This window comes from Erythrolamprus reginae, chromosome 1, assembly GCF_031021105.1.
Source record: "Erythrolamprus reginae isolate rEryReg1 chromosome 1, rEryReg1.hap1, whole genome shotgun sequence".
Classification (NCBI taxonomy): Eukaryota; Metazoa; Chordata; class Lepidosauria; order Squamata; family Dipsadidae; genus Erythrolamprus; species Erythrolamprus reginae.
Window position 1 is genome coordinate 337,806,652 of NC_091950.1, and position 16,337 is coordinate 337,822,988.

A 16,337-nucleotide genomic window follows, 5' to 3' on the forward strand; every position below is an offset into this window, starting at 1 on the left:
GGCTGCAATACCAAGAATGTCATCATGGACAGAAATGGCTGTTAATAAATAAGTTGATAACCTGGTATCTTGATAGATTCATTGTGTTCTCTTTGGGATAGCTATTATTGTGGTCTGGAAACTACAGTTAAAGCAAAATCAGGAGCAAAGTTAAGTTTTTAAATGTGATATATAAATATAAAGTTGTAAGAACTGATCATAGTTACTTTTTCAGTGCTGTTGTGCTTCAGAAAATCATGAAACAGGGCAGTGATTAAACATAAAATATATAACATATACCTGTATTGTATATAGTTAGATTCTAGTGTATTTTTAATTCTCTATTCTATTTGATGACATATTTGCATGGCAGGGATTATTTTGATTTCTTTTTTTAAAAAGTTTTTTTCTAGCTATGTTTTTGAACTAGTTTTAGCTACTAATATTTTCTTTTGGTAAAGTTAGATAAGTTAGATATGTTGATAAGAGATTTGAATATATTTTTAAAATTCTGAATATACAATCTTCAAAAGAAGGTGAATTCAGGCAATTTTTTCCTCCAATGTTTTCCTTAATATTATTTTAATTAAACATATTACTCCCTATATGGCACAGACTAAATGTTTTATTTTCAGCAGCTCATCATTTTCAAAGTATTATTCATCATCATAAAAATTAATTGGAATGTTAAATATTCATTACAATAACACTGATCTTGATGGATTCATCTATCCTGTTCCCTTGTAACTGAACAATCCTAAAAAAATGTAACAGAATTGAAGTATGGTTCTATAATAAAAGAATTGATTGCTTATTTGTACCCTATGACAATCATTAAATGTTTGTTTTTGATTTTTGACAAATGTATCTTTTCTTTTATGTACACTGAGAGCATATGCACCAAAGACAAATTTCTTGTGCATCCAATCACACTTGGCCAATAAAGAATTCTATTCTATTCTATTCTATTCTATTCCAAAAAGATATTTGTTTAACAAATAAATATAATTTAAGAAAAACATATTGTTACGAAGTTTTTGTCCTTAAAGATTTTGGGCAATTACAGTGATACCTCATCTTACAAACGCCTCGTCATACAAACTTTTCGAGATACAAACCCGCGGTTTAAGATTTTTTTGCCTCTTCTTACAAACTATTTTCACCTTACAAACCCACTGCCACTGCTGGGATGCCCCTCCTCCGGACTTCCATTGCCAGCGAACCCCCCTTTTTTTGCTGCTGGGATTCCCATGAGGCTCCCCTCCATGGGAAACCCCACCTCTGGACTTCCGTGTTTTTGTGATGCTGCAGGGGAATCCCAGCAGGGGAATGCCAGCAGCACAAAAATGGGCCCTTCGCTGGCAAGGATTCCCCTGCAGCATCACAAAAACACAGAAGTCTAGAGGTGGGGTTTCCCATGGAGGGGAGCCTCAGGGGAATCCCAGCAGTGCAAAAGCGGGCGCTTCGGCTGGCAAAAGGGATGAATTTTGGGCTTGCACACATTAATCATTTTTCCATTGATTCCTATGGGAAACATTGTTTCGTCTTACAAACGTTTCACCTTAAGAACCTCGTCCCAGAACCAATTAAGTTTGTAAGACAAGGTATCACTGTATTTGTAATAGCATTTGTTTTGATGATTCTGTAAGATCTTATGGAAACAATTTTTAATAGTCTTCATAATCATGTGCGTGAGCCTTTCTGTTTTGCCATGTTCTTTCTGTCTGTACTATGGCTTTCTGGCCTGTATAAAAATTTCTTATCAAGCCATCGAATTGTTCTGGGATTCCCATTTTTCTGAGCACTTTCCACAGATCGATGTGATTGACATAATCAGTGAAGCACATATTGACTTGTTTTGGGTATTATTTAGCTTTTTCAATTATCTGGCATGTTTAGGAATAATGTTTGTGTTCTTTAGACTTTCTAAACCAATTTGAACATCTGGCATCACTTTTTCCACTTTTAATAGCTCTCTGAAGCTCTTTGTTATGCTTCCTTGTGAAATTTTTATCTTTCTTGGCTTTGGTTTCTCTTCTCTTGTGAATTTTCATGGTTTCTTCTGACATCTAATTTCCTTTCTTCTGTTTCTTCATTTTTGGCAGTTTCTTTTCACATTTATCCTTAATAACCTCTTTAAGTTTGTTCCATGATTCTTTTGGTCCTCTATCGGTGAGTTTCAGGACCTGAAAGAAGTGCTTGATATTTTCTTTGAAAATGGTAGGTGTTAAAGATTTTATCATGGAAACAGGCTTTTTTTAAAGCTTAACTTGGAACTTGCACATTGGCAGTTTATGATTGGTTCTACAATCATCATCTGACCATATGTTTTGCCTGGAAGAAATTTTATTTATTAAGATAATGTGGCTTGCCTATTACTATAGCAAAATTACAATGTGTCACAGTATAAGTGATATTGGATGAAATTGATCTGGCAATTTAGCCACTAAGATCATTCTGTCAGAAGAAAAGTTGTTCCTCCGTGATAGAATCAAAGATGAGAAGATAATAGCAAAATCACCAACTGCCACATGAAATTTGTAACTTGGATGATAGCCTGAAAAGAAAAAAAGTGATAGAGCTGATCTAAATGTATTTTTTATCTACAAGGATCTACTTGTACCACTTTTAAATTACTCCAAGAAATAGAATCAATCTAGATAGAGATTTGTAAGCCTACACACACACACACACACACACTTTAAATAACACATGGTTTCTCCTAGCTAAGTCCCCTTCCCTCTTGAATTCCTTGATGTAGAAAAAAATCCATCATTTTATAGTTTCTTGTGAATAGGAAAATGCCAGGGAATGGTTTGTTTTGTATTAGTAGTTACAGTATATTCTTTGGTTACATTGTTTGAATATGCCCTCAAGTGGTGAGAAATTGTATCTACCATATCTGGGGAAACAAATGCCTCATGATAAAGTTACATTTGGAAATTATTTGGAAATTTATTATATATACAGTATGTTACCTTTATTTACTAAATTTATTTGCTATGTAAATATATGGATTGAGACAATATCTATCTATCTATCTATCTATCTATCTATCTATCTATCTATCTATCTATCTATCTATCTATCCATCCATCCATCCATCCATCCCACCTTCCCTCCTTCCCTCCTTCCCTCCTTCCTTCCTTCCTTCCTTCCTTCCTTCCTTCCTTCCTTCCTTCCTTCCTTCCTTCCTTCCTTCCTTCCTTCCATCCATCCATCCATCCATCCATCCATCCATCCATCCATCCACCCATCCCCATTGGGACCCTACGTCAAGTCTTCAGGCCCTTGCAGGAAGTCAGGAGGGTGGGGAAAGATCTCATCCTGGGGCCAAAATGTTCCAAAGGGCTGTAGCCATAGCAGAGGTCTGGATCCTGCCAGCCAGAATTACTTAACCAATAGTATATACAGCATGCTTCCTCTGTTGTCATGGGTGAAGTAGGCCTGTCCCATTGGGTCCCTCATGTCCTGGACTCATGTTATGCAAGGCTTTATATGTACTGTAATTGAATCAACACCTTGAATTACACCTAGAGAAAACCAGAAGTCAGTGTAACTTGTGGAATAGTAATATGACATGGGCCATTTTAGGGGACCCAAAGACTGCCAGCACTGCCTATTGAAACGTTCATGTAATTCTGCCTTTAACTTATATTTTAATATGTTCTTTCTCTTATGAATAAAAGCCAAAAAAATAAGATTGTATAAATGAATAATCAAAGGTATTTTTTTATGAACAGTTGTATTTACACCCAAAATATAATGTGCAAATGAAGCATATTTTTGAAGATTTGAATCAGCTTTTCCCATTTTTTTATGTACTCTTGTGTTGTGTGTATGTTGTATAAGCAGATGCATATCATAAGCCGCTTTTAGAACACCATTCATTTAAACTATTTTATTGTACCCTTCAGCAGAGAAGGCTCTCAAATAGACTTACATAAAAGCAAACTCAGTCAGCAGTAAAGCACATACAGTGAAAGCATCATTACCATTGTATATAACTCTCTTTAGAAATCTCTCATAAAGCATATAAAAGAATACCTTAATGTATTAAAAAGGAAATTTGTACTAAGAAATAAAATAATTCTGTGTGAAAAATGAAACAATATAATTTTAGACTTGTCCTTTCTTTGCATTAGGTCATAAATAAAACTTACAGTCTGCATTATGCATATGTAATTACAACATCAGTAAACTGCTTCAGTTTACTCATTTGCTTTTAATTGTTCCCTTGGATTGTTTATCGTCTGGCTGATTGAGGCTTCTTCTGTAGTAAGCGCAATGATCTCTTACAAGTTTTAAGTGATTGGCATCACAAACAAAATGACACCAGTTTTTAAAACCAATGTGCATATAGTTAAACCATTTAATTCCTGGAAGCTTGAACTTCACAGAAGAAAGAACTTAATTAAATTTGTTAAAAGAGAGAGGATTAGACTGAATATATATCTTACTTTAAAACACTCCTGGCATTGAAATAAAATGTGCAGCAATATCCTATTGGGCTCATATTATTTTATTAATTTTATCTTCCATTTCTTTATTCCTTGTTTTCTTGTTTCCATTGCTCAGGTGTACATATAATTGTTCAAATTGGACATGTATAGATTTCAGATATAGAGGATTGTGATAAAGTATGAGGAGAATGCCTTGTTCAATGCTCTTTTCATAATTTCTTTTTCCCCCCAATTAGAATGTTCCTCCGGATCTCTCCATCTGTACTTTTGTTCTGGAGCAATCATTGTCAGTCAGAGCTCTCCAAGAAATGCTGGCTAACACAGAGGAGAAAGCAGAAGGGGTAAGTTGTGATGTGTTACAAGTGGAATGGCATTTTGAATTAAGGATAAATTATACCCTTTTGTAACATTCAGATTTTCTCCCAGGAAAATCCAAGTCAGTTATATAGGGCAGCTTTTGCAATATTATATTTTTATTAATCATTGATAACAATTGCGACTCTATATTGTACTGAGATACTTTTAATAATTCTTAGAATCTTGGTTAAGACTTAGATTATTAAATTTCCACTAAAGCTGCATTGAAATACTGTAAAGAGATTTCAAAATTCCATTAAATCTTTTGTGGTCAAGTCAAATTCAGAAAGGAAAGGGAAAAAAAGGATTCTGGTGGTTGAAAAAAAAAGAACAAAAATTAAGCCTTTTCTAAGGTAATAAAATAATGGGATTTTGGATGTTAACTTCTACATGGCTACTCCTTAGTTTTGCTTTTTGATATCATCATTTATTTAGCTTGCAACTTGTGGCACACAGTTTTTTTAAACTATTTGTAATTTTATTACCAAAAGAGTATCGACCTTGGACATAGTAAAGAATTACAGAATTTATATCTCCTTTCTGCAATGCAATTTTACCCAAAGTGGATTGCCCCAGCTGCTTGAAAAGCATGTCGTACTTAAAGCATTATACGTTGCTGTTTTCTAGCATTTTGCATGAACGACTGCATGATATCAATCAACAGTCTCTCATCTCTTTCCCCCCCTTTAAGCTAAATCATTTTTGTTTAATGCATTTTGGTGAGACTATAATTGGAAATGAGTGTGTGCTAGGCTTGTGTAAACTTGTCAGATATAATTATAGAAATGCATTTTGGTATCATCCACAGTTTGCTTTGAAGTATTTGTTCCTCTATGATTGGATCCAGAATCAGGCACATAACTTACATTTTATTCATTTTTAAAGTTATCCCTTTTATAATGCTGTTTCTGACTTTATTGTGAAATCTAGTTGGAAGCTAAATTTAAAAAGTTAAATAATTAAAGGGAAATCACATTAAATTAGCCTCTTGTGGGGAAAAAGACACTTCCCAACAATATTGACTTGGATACATATCTTGTATTCACAGATGTAGTGCTAGGGAATTGTTGATTTTTTTAAAAGAGCAGGAATAATGACATCATCTGCATTGCCTTCAGGCATCCCTCTGCATTTTGCTGCAATCTTCTCTTTAGATAAGGCAGAGCATATGGATTTTTCTAGCAGCAGTATTTTTCTGGGAGCTACCTATTGTAATGCAAAATATTTTCAGGTGGCTTGGTTTTGAATGAGCCCAAGATGATTTAAAAAAATGTTCTGGCTGAAAAGAATTTGTAGAACTGAATGCAGAGTTTTCCTTAATATTGGTGCATATATAACCTTCTGCAAGCTAGTCTTCCTCTTTTCTCATCTCTTTTTGTTGGCTGTCTGTATTGTCTTTTCTGCCTTATGTGACTATGAAGGAGTTCTGAATGGGTTTTTTGGCCATGTGCTCTCAGCTAATGGAGGGGAGGGGGTAAAAAGTGTTGGAAAATTACTATCTGTAATTTCCATTTTAGTTTGTATCCTAGTCAGTCCAATTCCCTTTTATACAAGTTAATTGTCAAAAACAAAACAAAAGACAGCCAAAAGCAGGGAGTAAGAAAAATAGGTGCAATAGATAAAATTTTATATTATGTTTATATATGTACATGCCAGTGAAGGGCTACCAAAATTTTGTGGGCATGGCTTATGCAGGATGCCTGCATTTTCTTTCAACATATTTCAGTGCAAATTGGGTACTCTGGGGTGGAGCTCCATTTTTGCTACCCCATTGCGTGTCACCCCCCCCCCCCGTCCAGGCAGTAGCCCATCCCTGATACATGTGCATGTCTGTATGTATCTGTATATCTGCCTATTACCATGAGGTTTCCAGACTCTCTGGTATCAATTCTGTGGATAATTAGCAATCCCAATAGGAGTTGTCTTTGCTCATTCCAACTTTCTATCTTTTATGTACAAAACAGCAGAACTGAGAAGGAAAGTAGGATTCCTCATTTATGTTGAACCATTGAGAAACAATGTATGGGCTGATATATCTAAGGAGACTTGTTTGTATTTGAATTCTTTATTAAGGATTTTGCTGCATATTGTTGGAAGAAATTTCTGTTTTCTATATCTTGGACAGTATGTTTGTGTTGTCTATCAGAATTAAATAGGCTAAAAGTAATGTAACCCATTACTTCTATAACCTGCTTTAAACAGCAGAAAAGCCTTTTCCTCATACATCTTATACTTCCTGTTATCTTTGCATAATTATCTCATTTTATTCATGGTATTTTGTGCAGGGTAGGTTTATCCCCTCTCTTATTAACAACCCTTATGCTCATAAAGATCCTGTGAGGTTGACTATACTTAGATGTTTGTTTAGAAGTCCCAAATAGACTAGGAATTCAGTCTATCATAATAACATTCTGCATTTGCCAACACATTATTATATGACTGTAATCTTCCCTAAATACATTGGAGTGTGAAATGTATTGCTATTCATAATTGTGTCTATGTGCTCTTTCTGATACACTCTCCCTTGCTGTGCCATCATGAGTGCCTGTACTTCAAAATTTACTAATATAGTACTGCTTTCATTAGTGAGAGATACTCATTTTCTCTCTTGCATTTGCTGCCTGAGCAACGGATTGTGAATTTGTGCAGATTCTTCCTGGAAGCAGTCTAAACCAATGTTTCTCAATCTTGGCAACTTTTAAAATGTGTGGACTTGAACTGTCAGGAATCCCAGCCGCCTTGCTGGGTGGGGGATTGTGGGAGATGAAATCCACACGTTTTAAAGTTGTCTATGTTGAGAAAACACTGGTCTAAACCACGGAGGAACAATGTGGCATGTTTTGCTTGTTCTCCCGTAGGAGGAAAAAGTTCTTACTCAGTTGTGGTGGTGGAAGGTAGTCTGGATTCCCAGGAGAGTAGATCATTCCAGATGACAATGAGATAGTTGTCTTTTGACCTCTATTACAGCAGTCAGTATGTTTTTCCAGATGTGTCTAACCAATTTCTTGTTGAGAGGTTTCCTTGTATTCGTTTCTTAAAAGCATGGTTAATGTACTAGGTAGTGTCTCTAGTTTCGTCCCACTTTGCACTTGTTTTATTGGCATAGCAATTACAGCTGAAAAAAGTCCAAATTAGCAGGCATGTCACAGTACACTTCTGGTGGTCCTGACTGTTGCCCTATTTGCATCGTTGACATATATAATACTGGTATGTATTAATGTATGTTTCTCAAATAATCACAAACAAGTCTTACTGGCTTTCCTGGTTACTATGATAAATATAGAGAAAAAAAGAATCATGAAAGAGACAGTTCAGTTCCATTAATTCTCTAGGAAATAATGAATAAGTGCAATCTTTTATGATAAGATTAATTGTGTAGCTATTTTAATGTTTAATGGGTACGTTTCCATCATTTAAAGCCTACTTCTTTTAACTGAAGTTGCTAGGTTCTAACTATATATGCTCAGTCACAGAGTCATGATTCCTTCTTGTTGTTCTAAAACCTACCATATTTTTCGGAGTATAAGACGCACCTTTTTCCTCCCTAAAAGAGGCTGATAATTGGGGTGCATCTTATACTCTGAATGTAGCTCCCTCTCCCCAGCCCTAACTAGCTGCTACGATCTTCCAAGCTCTTACCTTGCAGGCTCTTTCATTGTTACCCTCTGCAAAGAATGTTTTCCAAATCCTGTCTTTGTAGGGGTTTTTTTCCATTATCTACTTGCTCTGAATGTTTCTTTCCAGGTCTAACCAGGTGCTAACAATGTTCCCAGCTCTTACTGGCTTGCACGCTCATTAATTGTTATTCTCTGCAAAGAATGTTTTCCAAGCCTAAGTCTTTGCAGGGTTTTTTCCATTGCTTTATTTGCTCAGAATGCTTCTTTCCAAGTGCTAATGATGTTCCAGGTCTTGGCTTGCAAGCTGTTTCATTGTTACTCTCTCCAAATAAAGTTTTTTTTAAAGCCCTAACATGGGGATAAAATAATGTGCTAGCTAAGGATGCTAGCCAGATGAATACTGATTATTTTCCCTATTTTCCTCCCCAAAAACTAAGGTGCGTTTTATAATCTGGTGCGTTTTATGCTCCGAAAAATACGGTACTTCAAATTATGATTCTGCACAAATGCAGCTTTTCCCCCCTAGAGCAGTGATGGTGAACCTTCCCCCCTTCCCAATACCGAAAGCACATGCGCAGACACTATAACACCTGTGTGAGTGCCCACACTCATTATTCAATGCCTGGGGGGGGGCAAAAATTGCCTCCCTTGCCCCTCCAGAGGCCCTCTAGTGGCCAGAAACAGCCCATTCCCCAAATTCTGGTGGGCCTGGTAGGCCCGTTTTCACCCTCCCCAGGTTCCAGAGGCTTCCCTGGAGCCTATGGAGGGCAAAAACGCCCTCCCCCTTGTCACGGAAATTAAAGTCTGTTAGGACCTTAACTCTGGAGGTTGATGGATAGAAGCCTCAATCATTTTTAAACAAGATATATTTATTTAAAAAACTGAAATAAACAAATAAAAGACTCTCTCGAGGGACAGGAGAAAATATACATCTTACATCATGGAGGTTAGGAAGAAGGAAGGAGAGAAGAAAGTTGGCAGGATATTGCGACATAAGAGGAGGATCCAATAAGACACACTAGTTAACTGTTTCATTACTAAATGTCTCTGAGGGGCTGTCAATATACAGCGTGACACCCCTCCCCCTGGAGGCCCTATGGAAGCCGAAATTGCCCTCCCAGAGCTTCCGTGAGAGTTGAAAATCAGCTGGCCGGCTCGCTCATGTGTGCTGGTGCTGAGCTAGGGCTCAGCTTGTGTGCCGGCAGATATGGCTCCGTGTGCCACCTGTGGCACCCGTGCCATAGGTTCGCCATCACTGCCCCAGAGTATATGCAAAATTTTTACCGCTAGGGAATTGGACTCAAGGATTTTATTGTCACATGGAAGTTCCAGATTTTCCATGCAATCAATTTCAGTTTGTAAAACTCATAATAACATCTAAATCATGTTGTGAAAGGAGATCTAGTGTGGATTCTGAAGTGGTAACAGTGAGGTAAAAGGAACAGCAGCAACACAAACCCTGTTTTAAGTGTGTCATTTCTCATGTAAAGTAAAGATGTATTATTATAGCTTCAAGAAATTTCAGCTCTTATTTTCTTTGAATGCACATACTCTTAACTGCTTGAAACACAGCAAGGAGTGAGAATTGTTAATGGCATTTTTATGACAGTCAGGAGAGTTTAACATTTTACATGCAGTATTCAAAGTGCTCCTTTCTATTATGTTACAGCATCCATCTATAAGTGGTAAAATGTTAAGCCATGAAGCTGTTGGACATTGCATGTATATATTGCATGAAATGTATTTTTGCTGAGGAATTAAATAATAAATATATCATAATATCCATTTCATTTTAAATATATTAAAACTTAAATTTATATTTGCTTCTCTTTCATTTTACTCCCCCCCCCTTCATATTATGCCCATGACTGAAACTGAAGGTAGGATCAGTTTTATCTTTCAGTATAATCTTTGTTAAAATTGTCTTTAAAATATATCTTTATCAGATTTTAGATTTTTAAGAAAGTGTTAAATAATTATGTTAACAAAGGTCTTTATATCAAATTGTGAAAACTATATTACAAAATATAATGGTTGTAACAATATTCTTTTTTCTTTCTTTTTACAGCTAGTTGATGTGGAAAAATGGGTATGTCTGAACTCTCTTGATGCAATATAATCCTGGTTTATTAGAAAATCAAATTTCCACATTATTATGAATCCTGTATGATTGCTTTGCTAAGCTCATAACAGACTTTTTTGGGGGGAGGGGGATACTTTTATAATGCTTTGGTAGCTAGTACTGGTGCATCCATAAGTGTTTCGTATCCTATTAAATAATACAGAATATTATTCCTGCAATAAAGGAATTATACTTAAAATTTCAACTTTTTTAAAGTACATCTTCTAAGTGTGTAGTTGGTATAATATCTCTTATTAAATGTATATCATAATGAAATAATGTATGTGATATCATAAACTTTTACATATGATATTGAAGATTTGCTTTGTTTACCAAATTTGGAACACATGGAATTGTTCAATATAATGACAATTTGCCAAAGAGTGTACTGTATACCATAAACAAAGCAGGTTCCAGATTTCTCTTAATTTTGAATCTAAATGCATACTTACTTTAAAATATTAAAAAAACTGTCATAATTCAGTGTATGCATTCATTTAAAATATTTAAAAATCTGTAACGTTTGCTTTGAAATTTTTTGAAAATAAATTGATGTCTTATGCACGTATACTGTCAATGTAAAATAACATATTTATGTAAACAATGTAAAATAACATATACTGTATATACAAGAAAAAGAAAATATATAATTCTTATTATGTACATTCAAGTGTTAGCATTTCTAAAAAATCTACCAGGTAAATCTGCTTGAAATCTCCAGGTCTGCATGTCTATATAGTTTTAATTTTTATTATCAACTCTGTAGATTAAAAATCCTGCTTGGTATGTCTATATTACAATGAATTACAGTAGTATATGTATTTATGTTTGCATCCCTCTATTATCTTTTTATTGGAATTTCTGAAAGAGCTACATTCTATATCTTTATTAGACATGTCACCAAAATTATTGACTAAAATATTTTTCAGATACTTACAGTGGGTCTGCTAATATAACATTTTGTTTTGAAGTAAGAATTCTAGACAAGTAGCATAATGGAATTAAAATGTTGGAAGGGCCAACTCTCTGTTCAATGTAGTAATCAAAATTAAAGCACCCAGACAAATAACTATCCAGCTTTTGCTTTGGGACTAGAACTATTTTGATCTAAAGCCAGATGGTGTTTCAGACCTGAAATGCAAGGATTTGCTACATGTGACGACAACTTTTTAAAAAGCTGTCTTTTCACCTGAGTTAATCTGGTAGTTGCACATGGAGGTGTAGGCCTCCTTAACTGAAATACATTTTCCTTGAGTCACAGATCCATCCTGTAAAAGGTAGACAACCTTTTGAAGCACCTTTCCTGCTTTGGATCACAGCAGTTGTATCATCCCCATGAAAATGCATCCCATGAAAAGGAACACATCACCTCTCTGGCTAACTGACTCCATTGTTGAATTGTTCTGATTGTTAGAAGAACGTGAAGTTTTTGATTAGAATCTGTCTTCCTATAACATATCCCCATTATTATTTAGCCTATATTTTGGAATAAGAGAGAATATTTATTTTATTTTATTTTATTTATTTATTTTATTTTGTCAGGTACGTATTGGTAGTATACATAGATATAAGGCTGTTTATATACATGAGATGGGTACTTATAAGAGGGAAACATTAGGACAGGGATGGTAGGCAAGCTGGTGCACTTATGCACGTCCCTTACTGACCTCTTAGGGACTAGATGAGGTCAACAATGGATAGTCTAAAGGTAAAGTTTTGGAGGTTTGGTGACAAAATTACAGAGTCAGGTAGAGAGTTCCAAGCATTAACTACTTGGTTGCTGAAGTTGTATTTTCTACAGTCTCAATTTTTATGACGATTTCTTTTAGTTCCTCTCTCACAAATCTTTCTTAAGGGTAAACATGCTAAATGAAGGCTGCCAGATGTCCAGCAAAAGGAGTATATGTCCAACCTTTTGTCCTTTGTCCCACAGGCTTAGGCTTAAAACCAAATATTATCTGGCTTTTGTTTATCTTACTGTGTAGCTTTTCTCAGCGTACCAGTCCTTCCTTAACCCTGCTCCTATACTCAGGTCTATATAACGCGAAATGAAATTTGAAGCCCTGTAGATTATTTGTCATCCAGATCTGAAACTTGTGATTAATTGACTTTTCCTTATTTGCGGGTTCTTACTATGAGTGTGGTTTTTTTTTTCCATTCTGTTTACTTTTTGCTACATACTGATTGTTACATTTTGTTACAACACCCAAAACAGTACAAATGAATAGTAGATGTGACAGCAGGATTAATGAGCTTAGTTAAAGACAATGGCAAACCACTTCTAAAAAACTCTGCCAAGAAAGCTCCAAGCTGTTGCCAGGAGTCAGCACTGACACAAAGACTTTTTAAAAATTAAAAATAATACAGAATATCACATAGTTCTTTCTGAACTCTAGGATGCAGTTCATCTGGTCCTGAAATCTGAAATCCTTTCTATGTATTTTTATATTATGTTTCTATTGATTTCAAACTTCAGTCCTGGATTCACAATTCTAGTAGAACATGTAGTCTTTTCTTTCATGAAACCAAATAAAATAAGCACTGACAGATTTACGTTTTCTTTATTTAGTTTTCTTGAACCAGTCAATCAATCATTATAACATAATAGAGGTACTCCTCGGTTTAGCACAGTTCACTTAGTGACTATGCAAAGTCACAACAGCAATGGGAAAATATCTTACACAGTAACTATTTTTCACACTTATGACTGTTATAGCATTTCCATGGTCACATGATCAGAATTAATATGCTTGGTAACTGGTTCATATTTATGCATCTGCAGTGTTATGTGATCAGCTTTTGGGACTTTCTGACAAGCAAAATCAATGGGAAATTCATATTCACTTACCAATCACATTACTAATTTAACAAATGCCATTATTCACTCACTAACTGAGGCAAGAAAAGTGATAAAATGGGCACATTCACTTAACAATGTTTCACTTACTAACATAAATTTTGGGCTCAATTGTGATCGTAAATCAAGGACTATCTTTACCATATCCAGTAGGTGTTTAACTATCTGTCTATCTATCTATCTATCTATCTATCTATCTATCTATCTATCTATCTATCTATCTATCTATCTATCTATCTATCTACCTACCTACCTACCTACCTACCAACCTACCTACCTATCTATCTATCTAGATGGATAGCTAGCTAGCTAGCTATCTGTCTAGATAAATAGATAGATAGATAGATAGATAGATAGATAGATAGATAGATAGATAGATAGATAGATAGATAGATAGATAGATAGGGTACAAATTTCGGACAGCATATGAGCCAGAGTGATTAGTTGTATTTATTGTATTTATTGACATTGGATTTAAAAACACATGCGGTAAATTCAAGTTATACTTTTCAAGTGCTGTTGGATTAAATAGAATTTAACTCCCACTAGGTTTCTGTCTTTCTTGACTGAGAAAGAGTCACTTAGACTTAAATAGATTATATATATAATTTTTGTGCTGAATCTACAGTATAATTACCAGCTTTTGTGCAAATTTTGCATGCTGCATTTTTAACACCAATTTGATCTATTGGAAATAAATAATAATCATAATCATAATCATAATCATCATAATAATTTATTAGATTTGTATGCCACCCCTCTCCGAAGACTCGGGGCGGCTCACAACACAATAGCAATACAATATAGATACAAATCTAATGTTAAAAAATTGAAAAAACTAATTTAAAAATACATTATAAAAACTTATTTACTACACAGTCATACACACTCATACAGTCATACACTACAGTCATACACACAAATAGCAATATTTAATTTTTGCTTTTAAAAAATAGCAAATCAAGCTGTCTTGAACTCTACCTTTCTATTAATTTTATTTTTCTGATCGGTTAACAATCTGATAGGTTAACAATCAGTCATCATGATGTAGTATGAGCAGGATGCTACTATAGTCTATTGCTACAAGTATTAATATATTATTAGAAGTAGAAGAAAAAGCGATACGGTTATACTTAACTCTGCATATATATTTTAACCAATGTATCTCCTATTAAAATATTTACACAGTTCACCTTCATAGCTTTTAATTCATAGCTTTTAACAGACAAATATTGGTGGTGTTTTTTGCAACAGCATTCAAAATTCAGTCGAATCCTGAGGAAATTACTTTTCTCAAGCCTGTGTATGTTGGTTTGGGCAGTAAAAATTCTTTAAAAATCATTAAAATTTGTTTACTTCAGGGTGCAGTTCTGCAGTTGTTGAGCTCACTAAATATATATTTGTGCTATGCAGAGAAAAATGTATTAAAGAAACTCTCAGATATAGCTCAGCTATTATATCTTTCTGCACACAAAGCTCCAAGGAATGCCTGTGGCTAGTAAATAGACAGTCTGTTGGTTCTGCATTAGATTAGATTGATTTCTCCTTCTCCAAACTCACCTATTTCCCCCCACCCCATATTGTAGTGTGTTGGAGCAGTGTTAGATTGATTGCATCATATAATCCATCCCCTTTGGCCGCCACTCAATTTTTCTTGATAAAATACAAGTCTATTGCCTCTACATGAGCAACAACAACACATCCATCACAGTGAGAAAGTGAATAACACCATTTCCATCGATATCTTACAGAAGCAGCAGATGAAAGAGAAGGAGTAAGTGGGGGGAAACCCCAGTGTAAAAGCACTTTGGAAAAATGGGAGAAGAGCAGCAGAATCATGGCAATTGCCAGAATTAACTGTTAATGCAATGGGATGATTGCCTGTGCTAAACGGGAAACACTGGAACTTTGTCAGACTAAACTAAAATTCTATGGCATTTCCTGGCCACTACATGATTGGATAACCACATTCGTTTCCAACAGACAACAAGTGGTCAAAATTGGAAGTGCCATATCAAATCCTGCTCCTGCCAACAGTGGTGTCCCTCAAGGCAGTGTTCCAGGACCAACACTCTTCACATTTTATATAAACAATCTTTGTGATCATATTATAAGCAACTGCATTCCCTTTGCTGATGTTGTTAAGCTATTTAACACCATCGGCAATGCTGCTACCCTTCAAAAAGATCTTTATCATGTAACAGAATGGTCAAACAACTGGCAACTTCAAATCTCAACCAATAAATGCTCTGTCTTACATATTGGCAAAAAGAATCAGAATACAAACATAGAAACATAGAAGACTGACGGCCGAAAAAGACCTCATGATCCATCTAGTCGGCCCTTATACTATTTTTTGTATTTTATCTTAGGGTGGATATATGTTTATCCCAGGCATGTTTAAATTCAGATACTGTGGATTTACCAACCATGTCTGCTGGAAGTTTGTTCCAAGGATCTACTACTCTTTCAGTAAAATAATATTTTCTCATGTTGCTTTTGATCTTTCCCCCAACTAACTTCAGATTGTGTCCCCTTGTTCTTGTGTTCACTTTCCTATTAAAAACACTTCCCTCCTGAATGTTATTTAACCCTTTGACATATTTAAATGTTTCGATCATGTCCCCCTTTTTCCTTCTGTCCTCTGGATTATACAGATTGAGTTCATTAAGTCTTTCCTGATACGTTTTATGCTTAAGACCTTCCACCATTCTTGTAGCCCTTCTTTGGACCCGTTCAATTTTGTCAACATCTTTTTGTAGGTGAGGTCTCCAGAACTGAACACAATATTCCAAATGTGGTCTCACCAGCGCTCTATATAGCAGGATCACAATCTCCCTCTTCCTGCTTGTTATACCTCTAGCTATGCAGCCAAGCATCCTACTTGCTTTTCCTACCGCCCGACCATACTGCTCACCCACTTTGAGACTGTCAGAAATCAC

General features: G+C 35.2%; 1 protein-coding gene across 1 annotated transcript in view; it reads left to right on the forward strand.

The window, feature by feature from the left end:
• RYR2 (ryanodine receptor 2) overlaps positions 1-16,337 on the forward strand; it is a 279,326-nt gene that overhangs the window by 67,667 nt on the left and 195,322 nt on the right. The window contains exons 3-4 of the mRNA XM_070734013.1: positions 4,679-4,783; positions 10,485-10,505. Of these exons, the coding sequence (XP_070590114.1) occupies positions 4,679-4,783; positions 10,485-10,505 (126 nt within the window). The remainder of the gene's footprint in view (positions 1-4,678; positions 4,784-10,484; positions 10,506-16,337) is intronic.